The 18886-nt window shown below is 42.8% G+C and overlaps 3 protein-coding genes across 10 annotated transcripts; all 3 read left to right on the top strand.

Annotated features, from left to right (window-relative positions):
• The first annotated feature begins 3694 nt into the window (after positions 1-3694).
• Positions 3695-8023, top strand: cldn10a (claudin 10a). The gene is made up of 5 exons (XM_030410153.1): positions 3695-4115; positions 5289-5450; positions 5601-5682; positions 5795-5899; positions 7324-8023. The coding sequence occupies exons 1-5, from the start codon at positions 3896-3898 to the stop codon at positions 7451-7453; spliced, it is 699 nt and encodes a 232-aa protein (XP_030266013.1). The 5' UTR covers positions 3695-3895; the 3' UTR covers positions 7454-8023.
• Positions 8024-10788: 2765 nt separating this feature from the next.
• cldn10e (claudin 10e) lies at positions 10789-14343 on the top strand. The gene is made up of 5 exons (XM_030410174.1): positions 10789-11386; positions 11463-11624; positions 11743-11824; positions 11912-12025; positions 13776-14343. The coding sequence occupies exons 1-5, from the start codon at positions 11155-11157 to the stop codon at positions 14191-14193; spliced, it is 1008 nt and encodes a 335-aa protein (XP_030266034.1). The 5' UTR covers positions 10789-11154; the 3' UTR covers positions 14194-14343.
• A 211-nt stretch (positions 14344-14554) lies between these two features.
• On the top strand, positions 14555-18789 carry cldn10d (claudin 10d). Of its 8 annotated transcripts, none has more exons than XM_030410176.1 (10): positions 14555-14877; positions 15095-15234; positions 15333-15494; positions 15617-15704; positions 15790-15897; positions 15995-17283; positions 17573-17734; positions 17817-17898; positions 18006-18113; positions 18225-18789. In XM_030410176.1, the coding sequence occupies exons 6-10, from the start codon at positions 17052-17054 to the stop codon at positions 18409-18411; spliced, it is 771 nt and encodes a 256-aa protein (XP_030266036.1). In that variant the 5' UTR covers positions 14555-14877; positions 15095-15234; positions 15333-15494; positions 15617-15704; positions 15790-15897; positions 15995-17051; the 3' UTR covers positions 18412-18789. The 8 variants fall into 8 exon arrangements, with proteins under 8 accessions (XP_030266036.1, XP_030266037.1, XP_030266035.1 ...); XM_030410177.1 differs by having other exon boundaries at positions 14555-14637; positions 14769-14877; positions 15333-15704; XM_030410175.1 differs by having other exon boundaries at positions 15333-15704.
• Positions 18790-18886: the final 97 nt, after the last annotated feature.

Below are 18886 nucleotides of genomic sequence, written 5' to 3' on the forward strand. Positions count from 1 at the left end.
CTTTTTTTTCTGGCTTCTGAGAAGGGGCTGACCAGAACCACTGCTTTTAACCCAACACAATGCATCTGGAAGGGCGACTAATCAGCACACGAGGGGGAAAGCCAAAAACAAAATAAAATGCTAATGTTTAGAAGGATTGTTACTTTCCAGTTTCACCACCTTAGTTCAGCATGCGAGCAAGCTAACACTTGCTAATTAGCACTTGGCCCTGAAAAATAAGGTGCTGATGTCCGTTTGTGTGCTGGTTGGTTGGTTTGTCGGCAGGATCACACAAAAACTACAGAACAGATTTCGATGAAACCTGGATGGAGAACGGGTCTCAGCCCAGAGTAGATCCTATTAACTTTCGGTGCAGATCCTGTTCAAGGGACGGATCCAGGAATTTTGCTCTCAACTTTCTTTAACAATGCGAGATATAGCTTAGGACATTTTTGTTGAATTCTCAGGGAATAATGCGTGGATCTTGATGAAAAAAAATCAAAGCTATTACAATTCAATCAGAATTCCCCATATTTATTAAGACTTGTCATCTGGGGACCGTGAATATCTGCACAAGATTACATGAGAATCTATTCACTATTGTTAAAATATCTCAGTCTAAACAAAGTCATTGATTTTTGCGGGGGTTGCTTTAAGGTGCAATGTAGGTTTAGAAACATCTGTCATCTGTCATATTTCTTTGTGTGGAAGTCATTTTATTGTTGTCCATTCTGGCTCGCACACTCTTGAAAAAGAGAATTTTGATCTGAATGAGGCCGTCCTGATTAAATAAAAGATTTTAAAACGTGTCAGAATGCAGTCTACTATATTTACTTAACAATTTACTCATTTACTCATGCTTTTTTAACATTCAATATCAATCTTTTTCGTCCTTCTCGACTGAGTCACAGATAAACATCCTGGGTATCGAGGAAGGAATCTGCTCCTGTCCTACATTAAGGATTCATGATTTCCAATGGAAAAGGTCTTTATCATATTCATGGTCTAAATGGACTGTTATCAACAGGTTAACACAGATAACAACCTGCTCCAGCTGCTTCCCTTTCATTAGCAGATTTACAGGATTAGGGTCCCCTTGGACATTGCTCAGCAACAGCGACTATGGAAACATGGCATCAACGCTTCAAATGTCTAGAGATTCAGGCAACAACACTCTCAGCACCTTCACACTGACAGTAAAACACCTGAGTTTCCTGGAGCGCTGATTACGGGAACTTGGTACTTTTGCCCGTTTATTGACCCCACAAACTGTCCCGGGATCAGGGTCAGCAGGGGGCAGCTCCATTGTTTCCGGAAATGTTTTTGGTAATTATTTTCCCCCGGAAACAATCCCCCTTTTATCTGAAATAAGAGATTAGATCTAATCCTTGCTTGTAAAAGCCCTTCAATAAAAGAAAAGTTGACCCACAAGGCTGCAAACAGTTTTCAGCACAAGATTAGGATTTTAATTAATTAGTACACGGCCTCTTTCTGCTAGGAGGTTCGGTTACTTTCACATTTGCCTTTTTACTTTGACTATTTTAGGATTCACCATTTTTACTCTGACTTCTTGTCCTTTGCCCTTTCTCTTCATAACATTTCCTCACTATCTCTCCTCACGTTTCAGACTCATCGACCCTGTTGACACTGCCTCAGTTGCTCAACAGCCCTTGACTGAGCTGAGACGGGACACACACGGGGTAATCACAAAGCTTTCCGCTAAGACAACCTATGACACAGAACAGAATATGACAGCACTGATAAAACATACGCAGATAAGACAAGCATGAACAGTAACACATGGTGCTAGCGCGTGTTTATGGGGAGAGGGGGGACATTTCTGATACGTATTTTTAAAAAAGATAACAAAAAGACATAACTAGGCAGCTGGGGTATGTATGTAAATAAACAGATGGACGCTCCAGTTCCAGTCCACTGGTCTTTGAACAGAGGTGGCCTACGACATTACCTATCACCCACCTACAATGCTGTACTGAGTTCCCTCCCCAAACGGCTTAACAACCATTCACACCTGGGCTCACCTAGCCTTAGCAATCCACATGAAGGCCGGTACGACCAATGACACACAAGTGACCCTAACGACTCTGGAAGGACACTCCCACGCAGAGTCTAAAAGCCTGCGACTCCTCCCCCAGTTAGTTAGAACTGAAGAAGCCTCTTGGATGAAAGAAGTCCAGCGGCCTACGATACACCGCCTAGACATTCCCCAATTACTTTTGCTTCACTACATATATATTTAACAGTTGGGGTTACTTTCAGGATAAGATTTTAGAAACAAAACACACGTTCAGGATTAAAACATCCAATAGTTTTCAGCTAATTTTTAAGTACTTTACATAAAGTAGCTTAAACTTGCCCAGTCATATCGGAATATTGCTTAAAAGTTTTTGTATCACTAATACTGATCCAGTTATATAATAATTCTAAACTGGTGAGAGACATTCTGTATCATAGGTCCTTTGACATTCAAATACGTTGTGGAACAAGTTGTGTTACTTGAATGCAGAACTTGAACTTCTTGTTGTGCGGTTGGTGGTAAGAACCATCCACCTAAATACTTTCTGTAGGGTAGTAGCCTATAGATAACTCTTACTTAAGCAAATGCTTGAATGTCTCTTCCACTACTGAAAGCAGGGACTGGTGTCTGGGTATTTTTGTCACAGCAATCAATCAGCTGTAAACGGTCCAAATGCACAGACGCAGACCTAAGGCGGTGGTTACACATTCAAGCAAGACCTTTCGCTACTTTGCATGAACAACAACCACCGTGGTCACATTAACAGAATAGTTTAAAATTAGTAAAGAATAGTTGACAAAGATGTCCATCTTCATTTGCTGATTACAACTAAACAAATACAGTTAAGACTGATGGGTATGTCAGTTTTACAGGTTATTGTTAACCAGCAAAAGGCTAATCTGGTGATGCATGACCCCTTAACTCTTCATCTAGTGCCACCATCTGGTCCGAATTTTGAGCCCCAAACAAGCTCCCTACATTTCTGGGGGCACCCCTGGGTAGACTGGTGGACCAACAGGCTAAAAAAAGGCATCCTTACGGAGCCTTGTCGCTATTTTGGCAAGTAAAAAGTCGAGACCAAGGATCAGTTGTCTTTGAAATAGATATTGTAATGATAGTAGCTTAACATTGTTAAACACCATCCAGTTTGAAATAAATCACATTTGAAGCTGATGAGGTAGAGGAGCTCATTTCATAGCTCCTGTAGAGACAAACATGCCAAATAATATACTTTATTACAACTACAGGCAACGACACAATACTGAGTAAGTTCGCTGAAGAGAGTAGAGGAATGCCCAGATGGCTTGAAACAGTCCCAACATTTTGCCACTTGATGGTGCTATGATACTGTAAAACTCGTACAGAATTCCCTTTCAACCTTTATTTAGTACTGTAGTCAGAAAACTGTTCACTTCTGGTGCATCACTGTGATAAAGGGCTAAGAATCAAACCCTTATGAAACGGGCCCATCATTCATTCATTCTGTCAGTCAACAACACAAAACATATCCTATCTCTGTTCCTCATCTTGTCCTCCTTCCCTGTCAAAGACTTTTCAGATCCTTTCAATTAAAGACTTCCTCCTCCTGCAGATCCCCTTGCAGACCCCGTGCACACTGTGTGGAGTGATGACCAGCGTCTGCACCCCCTCCCGCCGCCACACACAAACACACCACAACGCGGCTGATTGTGCGTCACTGACTGATGTGCACTTAAAGGTGCTGGTTCTCTGGCGCGGATGCTCGGTGGAACAGGTGAAGGAGAAGGGGAGCTCTGCTGACGCACCTGTCGCGGCCCGACCCTCCCACCTCCTCCGTGTCACTCCAGAGGGGAAGATCTCCGTCCTGTCCCAGTCCGGACCTCCAAGGCAGAGGAAGAAATGGGCAACATGGCAACAGAGATCACTGCCTTTCTCCTGACCATCTCGGGTTGGATCCTGGTGTCATCCACGCTGCCTACAGACTACTGGAAGGTGTCCTCTGTGGACGGGACGGTCATCACCACAGCTACCTTCTGGTCCAACCTATGGAAAACGTGTGTGACTGATTCCACTGGTGTGTCCAACTGTAAGGACTTTCCTTCAATGCTGGCTCTGGATGGTGAGTCTTGTTGTCCTTTCTGAGGTCTTTGTGCGTGTGTCTCATTTCGGTCCATCTGATTGGACCAAAAAAAGAACACCTGCTGGTTTCGGATGAACCAACCCCGCTGTAAACAAATAGAACCTGATATCTCCTGTTCTGACTCTGGCTTCAGGCTGCAAACAACCACAGCATTTAAAGTTAAAGGCCAGTGGAGGCATGTGTCAGTGAATGAGCAGAGCTGGACTGAATGAAGCAATCTGAGAAAGTCATCGAGTCAGACTGAGGTCACTCCCCATTACTTACTTGTAACAACAAGGAAAGGAAGTGCTATTAGATGTTCGAATTCTAATGTCCTGAGGTGATTTGAGACGTTCATGCAGTCTCAAAGATACCACTTCTTATCCTGTTGCCCATTGGTGTTGAGCAGGGGCGTCCCCAGAAAGTTTTTGTTATGGGGGCCCAGAGGGGGGGCCACTGAAAATGTTGGGTTGGTGTCCATCTCTTCAACAGGTAGTTGCTAACTGTCTTGCATTTGTTGCTGTTAAGAGGTTTATATAAGCTTCTTTTTTTTTTTTTAGGAAAACTGATGCCTAAAACAACACTATTACACAGGCCCCAAAAACAAAAGATGCTGGAATGGTTCAAGGTCAATTTATTTTAGATTTTTACAAAACTGGTTGCAAAACGTTGGCTAATAATATTAATTATCTGCTGGTTTGTCACTTTAAGCGAAAGCTGCTATATATAGCCTAAAGCTACAGTTGACTTAGCTTGTGGTTTGTAAAATTGTGATGAACCATAACCATTGTGATGGTGATGTATGGATTAAATGGACAAGATATAACGTGGTTATTAGTGAACTATAGAGCTGTGTTACCTTTGGATAGTGCCAGGACAGCCATTTATCCATTTTTATGCTAAGCTAAGCTAACTGGCAGACTCTGGCAGACAGACTTTAAGTTTTAACATCGGGACATGTGAATTGATTGAAGCCAAACTCTTGGCAAAAAATGTTTATTATTAACTATTCATACAAAATAAGTAACTATACCTCATATATATCTCTTCCAGCCCTAAAATGTGCTAACAGTATCAAAATTCTGGACACAGCTGTTTTGTTAGCGGTCGCAAAGCAAAAATGTGTGGAACCACCAATTTAAAGCACTCTCCCTCTCTGCTTCTGTCATAAAGCCTATATCCAGGTGTGCAGGGGTCTGATGATCGCCTCGGTGTGTCTGGGTTTCTTCGGTGCCATCCTCGCCTTGGTAGGAATGAAGTGCACGAAAATAGGAGGCTCGGAGACCACCAAGGCTCGCCTGACCGTCCTCTCCGGCTTCCACTTCATTCTCAACGGTAAAAAAAAACCTGTCTCTCTATGTCTGGATTTATCGGGGATGAAGCATTTGGAATGTATTACTTGTTCAACTGAATCACATCATCAGCTCCTTCTGCTTTGGTTTAAGTCGGAATTTGTTGCACAAATCCTGTTATTTCTCTCCGCAGGCCTCTGCTCTCTGATTGCATGCTCCATATACGCTCACAGGATCACAACTGACTTCTTTGACCCGCTCTTTGTTGCTCAGAAGTAGGTATTCAGGATTACAAGGAAGATATCTTTGATGGCAGATCATAACCACATGTGGATGAAAGGAATTCCAGACATACATTTCATTTTGTTTTACAATGAACACTTGCAGGTTTGAGCTGGGAGCAGCTCTCTTCATCGGCTGGGCTGGATCCGTGCTGTGTATCCTCGGAGGACTAATCTTCTGTCTCTCCCTGTCCGAAGGCTTTAGCATGAGGCAAGTTGCTTGATTTTTTTTCTGGCTGAACGCTTATAATGTGATCCCGCATCTGTCACCAGCGACAAGGGCTACTTTCAGGATAAGATTTTAGAAACAAAACACACGTTCAGGATTAAAACATCCAATAGTTTTCAGCTAATTTTTAAGTACTTTACATAAAGTAGCTTAAACTTGCCCAGTCATATCGGAGTATTGCGCTTATAATGTGATCCCGCATCTGTCACCAGCGACAAGGGCTTCGGGGGAAATCTGATTTGGACGGACCGTAAAAAGCACTGAGTTACTAATTCAATCAGGCAATTTAAATAATTACTTTAACTGCAATGGAGAGATTGTTACAGTCGTAAAACATCCCGTAATCTCTCTCAACATCTTGTCTCATAATTGCTGAACCTACACAGCAAACTGTACGATCGTCGTTTCGATAAGTCGCGCGGCTGTTGAAGACTGAATGTTTCCTTTGTTGCAGTAATGAGGACCTTTTCAAAGTAAAAGTCACCTTGATAGAGGGCACCTATAGGGAAGCGCTGCTCCAGGCAGAGAATAATCTTCTCTCTTGGTGACGTCCTTCATCATAATTTTGTCAACAGTCAGTTTTCTCGCTTCATCAACAATATAAGGATCTGCTTTTATCAGAGGAGTAGAAAGACAGAGTTTAGACGGATTTGGTCCCAGGCCAGTAAGGGTACATGTAGTTTCCAGAGATTTGATGGCTGACCACTTTGTAATGGAAGCCTTACTTTAAATCACATCTCCCTCGTGGGTTTTTCTCTGAAGTTATATGAAATAGGGAACAACATATCTGTTTTTAGCCGCGCTGGCAGGCTAAAGATGGACTGAAGTAGCTCACAACATCCCAACAACTGTGAGTTAACGGTGCTCACGCGATCCACGTTCATTTAGTTCCATCATCAGGTCAGATGATGGGGAGTAAATCTGATGCATATACAGTAAAAATCGAGATATGGCAGATTAAATGTGTTTCATTTCATTGTTGTCATACTGCGCGGACAGCAAGAAAGCTATGAGGAACACAAGGGAGGGAAGAGCTACTGTGGAAACAAAAAATTTGCCAGATTTGTGTCTAAATAAAAGCTTGCACAGCTGCTAGCGTGTAGCCTCTTATTCTTGTTGGTGTGGATACAGCAAGAAAGCTAAGAGGCACACAAAGGAGAGAAGATAAAGGGAAAAAATAGCTAGACTAGACATAGAAAATCCTCAAAGCTTACTTCTCGTTCAAGTGTCACTGAACAAAAATGGAATAACTGGAACCATTGTAGCTTTGCGGCTCGACTTTAAAATCACATGCCTCCGCAGCTGTTACTGTCCTCAAGTGTTCTGCCAAAGGGCACTCGACTGGAGCTGGGATCAAAACATAGCGTGTCTCTGAGTTTTAGGGGCTTTTTCTTTTGTTCTTTCAGAGCTGAATACTCCTACCGCGGAGCGGCGTCATTTGTGACAGCACGCAACAAGCACAGCAGGACAGCCAACAGCCTCCAGAAGGAAGCGGGAGGGCCGTCCAGACAGTTTGGACGAAATGCCTACGTTTGAAATCGGACTCCGTTCGCGCCGTTACGTGACAAGAACGTGGAATTCGTCGTAAAAGCTTGTGGTCACCGGAGACCATTTCACCACCATCACTTTCATGAACTCCTGGGCTTGAGCTATGTGAAAAAGAACGGCTTTAAAAGTGAAAATCATGTGGCAGTTTACATGTGTTAATGTGTTATTTTTAGGGGCCAGACTCCTCTTTTAATGCGGCTGCTTTTTGGGACATTTCTGTCAATGGCTCTTAGGTAAAAGATTGTTTTTTTTCTTTTAGGGCAGGAAATTTGATTTGGCACAAAACAGCGCTCAAACTCTCCGGTCACCTTCAACAGGCTGGCCCTTCCTTCCTGCCCGTCTCACATAGACAACAATGTATCAACAATGTATTTTTCTATCATTTTTTTTAAACCTTCAAACTAGAGGATGTCACACAGATACAAGTAACCTTTTGCGTGAGCTTATTAGATATGAATTTTTGTATTTTTTACAGTGTTTTGATAACTGGACACATGATATTCTGTAAATGTGACCAAATGTTGTTGTATTAAGCAATTAAAAGTAGCTAAAAATGTATATATGCGATGACGTAACTCCAGTTAATCTTCTCCTGTTGCTTTAAGGAAATAGAGGACACTGGGGATGGATCACATGAAGGCCTTTCTCGGGTCACTAGGTCAAATCTGACCCCGGTGGTGGCTATGCAGAGCTGGAGGTCCGACCGGAGGTTTTCCCTCCTATCAGCCATCCATCTCCACCTCGAAATTATTATCAATAGGAACCCCAGGCTATGTTACGCAAAACCTCTTGGCCCAGAGGTTGGATACCTGAACCAGCTGGCAGAGGGAAGTTGCCCTCCGCTTTCCGGCGCCTTGCATCCGTAAACAAGTGTCAGGTGTCCTGGGCTCTGCACAATGCGGTCTGATATAATGATGGTATTGTATAGTGATACTCTAATGTTAAAACTGCAAAACGTAATGCATCAAACTCCTTCTCACTTTTAAAAGACTTTAAAGACTGAAGACTTTGGAAGAAAATGTCAAAGTATATTTCCACTCAGAAAAGTTAATTATGTTGTTTCTTACAAGCTAATATTTTAAAACAAATACAGTTTTTAAAAAATCCTTAAATATCATTTGAAATTGATTATCTGCTTTTTTTTGAGGCTCTGCAGTACCCTTCAATTTAACTTGCTGTTCCTTTTAAGGTATTTAACCTTGACAAGTGGCCACAAATTAATCAAATAAATCGAGAGATCAAATACATTTTGTTGTATTCTGTACTACTCTCGAATATCTTTTTACATTGTCAGAAAATCCACAGCTCTCCTCTGAGAAGATTGCACTTCAACCCAGTTTATCCTTTGAGTTAAATGCTAATGTCAGTGCGCTAAGATGCCGATCATTATCCCTGCTAATGTTCTTATATCACTGTGTTAACATGGTAACATTAGCCGATTAGCTCCAAACACAAAGCACAGCTGCGGCTAATGAGGATGTCATTAGTTTGTTCGGGTTAAACTTTGACCCGATGACGGAGCTGAAAGCAAAGTGTAGGGAACTCTGAAGTGATTACAACAAAAGAGGACAGGCATGTGCTAACAATAATGTAGCTTATCGATCCTCTTATATGACTATTGACCAAATAACTGAACATTTTCTTTGTTATAAAAAAATATTATTACAATTTAACTTGAAGGAGACATAACTGTCTGCACAATCAATCCAGTAGTTGTTCAGACATTTCAACCAAAAACTGAACGTGAGAGGAATTAGGATCATTATGATACATCATCAGGGAACCATGAATATCACTACGAAATGTTTCCATTGCAAAAATAACCTGGATAAGTTTGATAAGTCATGAGTGTGAACTGTTCATGTCACTAAAGGAAGAGTCAGGGCTCCTACAGTCAGTAAGGTTCATCCTCTTGGGATCATGAATGCCTCTAGATTCTAAATTGTGCTACATAACATTATGTTACATTTTAGTTTATTCTCTATTTTTTAATTTTTTAAATTCTATTTTAAATGCTGTATACTTATTCAAAACAAAACAGTAATGGATGCTACCAGCATACACATGCCTAAAACATAATTGTGTGCTCAAATCAAACACTTTAAAGCATGATGAGGTGTTTTGAGAAGACCACTGACCTACATATTGATCTGAGCTGAGGGCACAGAGCCATGTCCCTACACCCACTACTGCAGTCACACCAGCAGAGAGCAGCATTAATACACTAATGGTTGACAGATCTGAGGGAACTACAGAGTAAGTGGCAGAATCGTGTCCTCCGAGATTTAACTTTTAACTAAGAAGACACCTCATAAGCAAAATTAACATCGGCTTTGACTCATTTATTATCTATTTTCATTTCTTCTTTCAAATATGGTCAGCTCAAGTCATACAAGTGTTCCTTTGTTTATATGTGTTCTTCCTTTTTTTTTTTTTTTTTTTTAGCAGTGACCATCTCATTAAAGCTCATTAAACCCACCCTCACCAAACAAATTAAGGCTACCGAGCGGTCCGCCATTTCCAATAACTCCCCACCACCACCAATAACTTTGTCATAAGCCGAAAGGACTCAGAAACAAAGAGGAGCTCTTTCATCACCCGCCGAACATTCATCACTCCCCCTAACTCTCATTACCTCAGATTTAACTCTAATTATAACGGCACAAAGACGCTGTGCTGTGATTATGAGACCCACAGCACAGCGAGGTCTTGGTAAAATTACTAATAACTAGCAGCTTAAAGCCGGAGGCAAAGTCAAGAATGATGCTTAGGTCATAGCGGCAGTGTTATTACATATTTGACAGAACATTTAAAGGTCATGTACACTATTTTGGGTAAAATCTTGAGCAATGTGATTTATTTTCACATTTGTTTTGCTTCTTAAACGCACATTGAAATAAGAATTCTGTGTCCCCCTGTTCTAATTGTCATATGTCAACAATGTTTTGATGTTAATCCCCTCTCTTGTCTTTATGTAGAACATTATAATATTTTTGATTACTAATCTTAAACTTGGGGTCATGAATGTATCCAATCACAAATGGAGCAACGCGATGTCCGCCCAATGTGACCATCAGTTTGTAGCCGCTATCTTAAACATCATCTTAAGAGACTGTCAATTATGCGCCAAAATATGAATTCTCCTCATTCTTTACCTTCAGGACTAACAAAGCAAGTGATGGAGCTGTGGGTGGAAGCCAATAGTCATCTCCTGCTCCGTGTTGTGCTGTATCACAAAGCCACGCCCACATTTGGGCTGAAAACTTAAATGTTTTAACAAAAGGCCTCACTTACCAACAGGAGGTGAAGTGTTTGGTCCATCGTGCTCCGGCACATGAGGTAATGCTCACGATGGTGGCATGAAGTGTAATTCGAGATAAATGCTTAGGTGAGCATTCTCGGTCCAGATTCAAAATGAGGCCCGTGGGAACCTGAGCGACTTTCGCCTCTCATCCACAACCGCATATGGAAAACAACACGTCACCTGATTTGAACCTGCGATGCACTCGTCCTCTTCTTTTTTCTGAGGAGAGCAGTGGAGTAGGACGCCACTTCAGCTCAGCTCAGGATGTCCACGTCCTCTACATGAGTAAGGGACATAAAACTGGAAGACATCAACATCTGCATTGTGGATTAACGTTTAGGATTGAAAATATACGATCGACTGGAGATCAACTCACGCCTCCGAGATGAAGATCCGTGTGGTCCAGATCTGGGGTTTCCTGATGAGCGTTTTGGGATGGATCTTCGTGGCCTGCACCATGGCCATGGAGGGCTGGAAGATCACCTCAATCGGGGGCATGGGGGGCTCTTCCATCATCAAGGTGGCCTGGTACTGGTCCAGCCTGTGGAGATCCTGTTTCACAGACTCAACCGCTGTCAGCAACTGTTACGACTACCCCGTGCTCTGGTCTGTTGAAGGTAGGTGACGCGCTTTCCTCGCTGTCCAACAAACATTTCAGTCGAGGGCTCCGCTGATGTATATTTGCATCTCCAGGCTCCATCCAGATCGTGCGAGGCCTGCTGATGTCAGCTCTCTCCCTGGGCATGCTGGGCTTTGTGCTCAGCCTGTTGGGGATGGAGTGCACCTTCATTGGGGGAAAGGACAGATCGAAGTACAAGAAGATCTACGCCGGTGGATGGTGCCACATAGTCAGCGGTAATGTGTAGTTTTAATGAGAGGACGGTTCACGTAAAGGGCCCCGTGATGAGTCTTATACATCATAGTTTCTTCTCTTTTTTTTGTTCTCTCGTCTACCAACGTGATCTCTCTCCAGGTGCGCTGTCCATATCAGGGTACAGTGTTTATGCACAGTACGTCTCTGTAGAATACTTCAACCCCGACTTTAATGATCTGAAGTAAGTCAACAGGCTTGCATATAACTACTTAACCTGAACACCAACTTCATTTTTCCCCTCACAGTCTCTCTGTTCCAACACCGGCAGGTACGACCTCGGCACCCCGATCTTCCTCGGCTTGGTCGGCTCATGCTTCCACATGACTGGCGGTTTCTTCTATCTGTGGTCGGTGTGTAAGCCGCTCTGTGGGGGAGAGGTCACGTGAGTACACACACACACACACACACACACGCATGTTGTGCCAGTTGTAACATGTCGCTGGAAGGGTATAAATAACTTCACACCCCACTTCCTCCAATAAATACCAGCGTTCAGTGTGCAGATGCTCATTATGGGCACACTCTGCTCGCTTCGTGATACAACCCTGAAGCCATTAGAGTAAACAGAGGTCTGGGGTTTTTAAAGCATTCTTGAGTACACGAGGAAAGGAAGAAGAAAAAAAACCACTGCCGTGGATTAAATTCCACACTAGAAGAAGCTCAGAGACTTTAAATCTACACCAGTGCCGCAGCTCACTATTATAACACATCATTTTCAACCTCAAACCTCTTTTACAAGCTAAATTCATGTAACATAAACCAGAACAACATCCTGCTGCAGAGAGTGAGAAAGAGCTGCAAACATATCAGGAAATCATCGATCTTGCTTATGTCACGCGTCTGGTTTGATTGACAGCTTGATATCAGCTAGGCTGCGAAACATATCCAAAGTTGATCCCAAGAAAGAATTTGACATTTTGGGAAATATGCATATTCGCTTTCTTGTCAAGTGTTTGATGAGAAGGTCGATACCGCACTTAAGAAAGTGAGCCAAAGCTATCAGTGAATTAGCTTAGCTTAGCATAAATACTGCAAACGTAGGAGAAACATCTAGCCCTGTCCTGTCCGGATGTAACATAATCTGCCTAAAAACGGGCACTAAACGTCAGGCAGGCAGATTTTGTTACCATTAGATTTTGCTACGCTAGCTGTTTCCTCCTGCCTCCAGTCCGTATGCTAAGTTAGGCTAACAAGCGGCTGGCTTAAAAATGAAAGAAAAGATATGATAGTGTTGTTGAACAACAACCCAAATAGGTGTTTTTCCTAAAATGTTTACAATGGTCCTCTAGTGTATGTTATTTTAGCAGATACATTTGCTTGCTTCTGGAAAGTGCTTTGAGCTAAATGCTAATGTTGACATGCTATCATGCTCATGTGCCAATGCTAACATATTATGGTTTAACATTTTCTGTTATATTAGCTTAGCGTTACCTTAGAGTTTAGCATGCTAGCATGTGCAAATTTGCTCTGAATGCAAAGCACAGCAAAGGCTGATGGGAATGTCATGAGTACTGCAGGTATTTAAAGGACCAGTATGAAGGATTTAAGGGCCGAAATGGTATAAAATAGCTGTAAATATGTTTTCATTATTGTTTAATCAACCGAAACTAACAATCGTTGTGTTTTTGTGACACTAGAATGAGTTTTCCTCTTCCACAGAGTCTGCTATAGTGCACCAAGTTTCTACAGTAGCCCAGAACGTACAAACCACACTTGTCTAGAAAGAGAGGGAAGGTTGAGATGAGGGGTATTTAGTTGCTTGTAATGAGCAACCTCAACTAGGTGCCATTAAATCCTCCACGTCAGACCATTTATTCTTGGGATAGTATAGTATTAACAGATCAACCAACATTACCATACCTAGAGCCACACGACTAGCATGGCTAACCTAATAAAAACTAAGTAATGTTGGATATTATATGAGCGGATTCTGGTATTTTTAGTACATATTACATTTTGGTGGGAATAAAATGGAAAAATGTCCATTATTGAATATTCAACTGAATATAACAACAGCATTTGACAAACTAAAACATTTGAAAACATTGTTTGGTCTATTATGGGGATTTGTAATGAAGGTTCAGCAGTCTTGTCATGTTTGGCAACAAATTAACCTCTCGCTCTCTCTTCAGGATAGTCAACGTCCAGCCACTACCAGACCCCGAGCAAACCAAGTCTACCACAGCTCTGTCCACGGTGTCTGGCATCACCTCCAAGACCAAAGTGTCCTCCATTTCAGAGCTGTCGTCCAGGTCTGAGCGCTCAGACGTGTCCGGCATTTCCTCGACATCGGAACGCACGTCAAAATCCGGACGCACAGCCAAGTCAGGGCGGTCGTCGCAGACTGGGCGAACCACCAGGTCTGCAGGGTCTGCGGGGTCCAGGTCCGGATCAAGCTCGGGGTCAGGGTCCGAGTCCGGCCTCTCGTCGAGGTCGAGCCTATCAACTTTGTCTGCGTCGAGGAGCAGCGGCAGCAGCCTGGCGGTGTCATCGTTGTCGGGCAGTACGAGGAGCGAGAAGACGCCGTTCATCAAAAACTCTTATATTTGAATAATTGCGAGACATTGTGTGAGGGACAGATGTGCATAAATGTGATGGACTGAAGATCTGATGCTTTTCTATTCAATCACAAGTCTGTGGTGAAAGCAAATTCAGTGAAGTGTGTTTTGTATTAATAAAAACTGTCTTGTTTGAACAGTTCTTGCTGTTTATGTTTATCCTCTATTACACGTTAAAAATAAGACACAATACACATTCACTGAGGCCCACATCCATATCTAGCAGAAGTGTCGGCCTTTGACTGACCATTTAGACGACAAATAAAACATCGCCGGGCTGATCGGGTCTGGTTGACAGTAAACAGGGTTTTCCTTCAAACCTTCACACAAACACACAGGGAGCTGCAGTGAGAGGACTGCAGCGCCTCGGTTCTAATGTGAAACCCTTGTGGCTTTTATTTCTTTTAAATTACCAGTGGATTACTTCCATTGCGAGGTAAGAAGGCAACAGAAACCTTCACAACTGGCATTATTTGCTCAGCTAAACGTATGTTTTAGTCTTTAGTTTAGACACATTCAAATCACAGTGAAACCGTTTCAGTAACTATTTGGTGTTCACTGGCGAAGGCTCTTTGTTTGAAACGATGTCGAGGACGCTGGCTCAGATCCTGGGCCTGCTGCTGTGCATACTTGGCTGGAGCTTTGTTGGAAGCACCCTTGCCTTTGGCCACTGGAGGTAAGCAAATAAGTACGGTGGTCCTAAAAGGTCAAAACCATTAATAACCAAATTTCCATTTTTGTGGTTCGCACCAGTCTTTTTGAATCATTCTCTTTGTGCAAGTGCAATGCTAAACTGCTGAACTGCTGTGTGACATACTCCAGACGTATCCTTGAAGTTGTAGTTGGCAAAAAGGTCTAAGACTGAGTGTCGTTTTTGTATTTTCTCATTGGAGGGTGGCACAGCTGGAGGATCGGGGGGGCTCCCCTATAGTGGCAACACCTTGGTACTGGTCTGACCTGTGGAAAGACTGCTATGACAACACACAGTCTGTGGTGAACTGTGTCAACTTCATGGTGCTGTGGGAAGTGAAATGTGGGCGCACTGAAAAATAAACCTTTGGTTCTGTCAGTCAGTCACAGATATATCTAGCAGGCAGAATGCGTGATTTAGATCTGTCCCTCTGTCATCAGCGCACATCCAGGCGGTCCAGGGGCTCCTGATCGTCGGCCTCTGCCTCGGCTTGATTGGCATAGTGCTCACTTTTCCTGGACTCGAGTGCACAAACATTGGCGGAGGGCGGAGAAGTAAAGACAGGATGTTAATTACCGCCGCTGCGCTGCATCTGGTCGGCTGTGAGTGCGACTTGTTTGGATTTAACAAACCTCTGAGCCTCTCGGAACATCTAACCCACTGGTTTGTCTCGTTTTTTTGTTTTTCCCCCCCCCCCATGTGTCATCGGCTTTCCCTCATGCAGGCGCGTCAGGCATGGCTGCTTATTGTTTATATATAAACAGGGTGGTTGGAGCCATTTTACACAGAGAGGCAGATCCATCAAAACTGAGGTAATATGCGGCCTCTGAATAACCCTCATGAGAGGGCGAATGTGAGTAAACACACAGAAACCAATTTTTACTGCTGTTTCCTCAGCTATGAAATGGGACCGGCCCTGTACCTCGGCCTGGTGGCGAGTTTCCTCATTATCCTCGGCTGTGCCGTCCACTGTGCGACTGCATGCAGCGGTAACCACCCGAAAAGGTTTGTGAACGTGCCGCTACGCCTGCCAGTTGAGTCGACCAAACACTCACTCGTGCATTACCGCTGGTTCTGACTGGACACAATACTCTCTCTGCAGCAGACAGCCCGTGGATCCCTTTATCTGTGAAAAGGGAGAAGAGAAAGAACTGTCCAGTGGAAGAAAAGACATCTGTGGACCGGCAAAAATATCCAGAAACGTCTCTCCCTACAAGATGGCTTCTGTTGTGACCGTGTAGCACTTGGGATTCATTTGAGTTGTCCAGCTCAGGATGCAGGATGTCAGAAATACTGAGGTCAAATTGACTCGTGCAAAACAAAAGGCTGATTCAGATGCAGCTAATGTTGCTAATAATACTATACCGAAATGTCGTAATGCCAAAACTGTTAGTTCTTCACATTATGTTTAAAACCTAAGTTCATATTTTTATGTTTTATACTAAAAGTCTTACATATTGCACCTTTAACAGTTTCTTTACGCTTTTCTTGGCTCCCCCTTCTGGAATATAAATTAAAGCCCTGTTATGCAAGAGTTTGTGGTAACACTTTATAATAACCATCGTTAATAAATGGTACATTTATGGTTAATCAAACATAAGTTAATAATTATTTCATTGTTAACTAACAGTAAAAACATGTATAAAACCGTATATTGAGCAATTGTTTATCTATGAAGCTGCGATTGCTCTACAGTAATTTGTTTAAATGTTTAATAAATGCTGTGCAGTTCATCTATAAACACTGAACATGCTTAATTGTTTCATACATTTCTGTAAAGCCTTTCATTCATTTTGCCACCTTTTCCTCCAAATGTGCAAGTTCAGTTCATGGCAAAGGGGAGAGGTCCAGACTTTTCTACATTTGGGTTTTATTTAAGTCATAAAAGAATATAACAAATGTACTGATTTGGAAACAGTAACAGTAGTCACATTAGTAGCCTGATCCAGCATGACATAATCCTTCACGCTTTCTGCCTGAGTGCTGGGAATATGAAGGATGCTTACTGGGCAAAACCATCTCAGAGATAAGATGAGACAGAGACAAACATCAGCAAGTACACAGAGGGAGAGCTCAGACCAGTTTCCCACAGCGAGAAGTTTGGATGTTACTCCGGATATTCAACCGATTCTCGATAGTTTTTAGGAACGGAACTCACCATGAAGTACAGGACGGTGGTGATGTACATGGAGATCGGCTGCTTCGTCTCCTGTCTGTGCGGCTGGATCCTGGTGTGTTCCACCCTCCCCACCGAGTACTGGACCTTCTCCGAGGTGGGCAGCATCGTGCTGACCACCTCCAACTACTACTCCAACCTGTGGAAGGACTGCATCTCAGACACCACGGGGGTGTCCGACTGCAAGGATTACCCCTCCATGCTGGCTCTGCCTGGTAGGATCAACTGAAAACATTGTTGTTTACAGTCTTTTAATTATTTAATTGAAAGGCGCAACAGAAATATAGTGTATTATTATTATTATGAAAGCCATCTTTGTGTTCTAAATATTTGAAATCTTATTTTTCTCCAGACTACTTTCCCTTTAATTAAAAGAAAAACAAAACAAAAACATTACCCCTTCCTGTGAATAACTTTCACATGGTCCCTTTAACAGTGAATTGAACATACTCATTTTATTCATTTAAGCTTTGGCTACATTTAAGTTTCCCCGGTTTCTTTCAGTGTACCTCCACGCCACCAGAGCGCTCGCCGTCTGCGCCGTCATCACCGGCTTCTTCGGCGGCGTCCTCGCCCTCGTAGGGATGAAGTGCACTAAAATAGGAGGATCAGAGATTGCCAATGCCAGGGTGACCTTTGCAGGCGGTATAACCTACCTAGCCTCAGGTAATTAAATGCATTCCTTTCAAGAGTCTAACCTTTTGTAAATGTTACACACACAGGATGGTAAAGTTATATTCTCTGTTAGGGTTCTGCGGCATGATCACTTACTCATGGTGGGCCAACAGAGTCATAACAGAATTCTTGGATCCAAATTTCAGGGCACAGAAGTGAGTACTTTTGGATTGTTGTCAAAATAGTGATAAAAAAAATAAAAAATAAAAAATCCAGTAAAACACACCGTAACTCTTGATATACCCCAATACCTGCTGTTCAGATTTGAACTTGGAGCTGCTATTTTCATTGGCTGGGGAGGATCCATCCTTCTCATCTGTGGAGGGACGGTGCTGACGTACTTCTCCGGAAAAGAAGGCCTACCATCGAGGTATAAATATTTCAATTAAACTGTTTTATTGCCTTTAACATATATATATATATATATATATATATTTCTGACTGGAAAAACAGTAATTTCAAGAGTCCCCATCTCTGTCAGCAGTTCTCCAAAGGGGCCACGGAGACCGGCCACATATGCCACCGCCAGGACCCGACGGACCTACATGCTGCCCGGCTCGTCCAGAGTGACCCTGGTGCCGCCGCTGTTCTATGAAGGCAGGAAGAGCCGGGCAACAAGAGCGACAACGAAGACCGGTCGGACCTTCAGCAGGGACAGCTTTGTCTGAGCCGGAGGTCGAACGCTGAGCTGAGAGAGAGACTTTTAAGACTTTGAAGGAATAGTTTGACATTTTTGGAAACACACTACTTTGCCTATTCTTTAACTTTCACTGTAACCATGGTCTCCTGATCTCATCTTTCCAGATTCTGCAATATGTCTGCGTTGTTATTTTGCTTTTAAAACATTCTGTATTTATATTTATGTCTCTTGACCCTCTGATTCCTTTCCTTTCTAGCTGCGGGCTTTGTTGTTTTTTAAAAAGGCTCAAAGGTTCAATATAAAAGAGAAGAAAACAATGGATGGTCATAACGCAGCTTGACAGCATCAAATCATGTGATACGACTCTGTTTACAAATCTGTGCAAAATTAAAACGTGCTTCATGAATCTTCCGCAGTTCAGTAAAAATGTTTTAATGGGTAGTATCTGTGTTGATCTCTGTCACATGACTGACCACTGGTCAAGATGTAACCCTGATGAAGGC

The sequence above is a fragment of the Sparus aurata genome, chromosome 24, assembly GCF_900880675.1.
Source record: "Sparus aurata chromosome 24, fSpaAur1.1, whole genome shotgun sequence".
NCBI classification, from domain to species: Eukaryota; Metazoa; Chordata; class Actinopteri; order Spariformes; family Sparidae; genus Sparus; species Sparus aurata.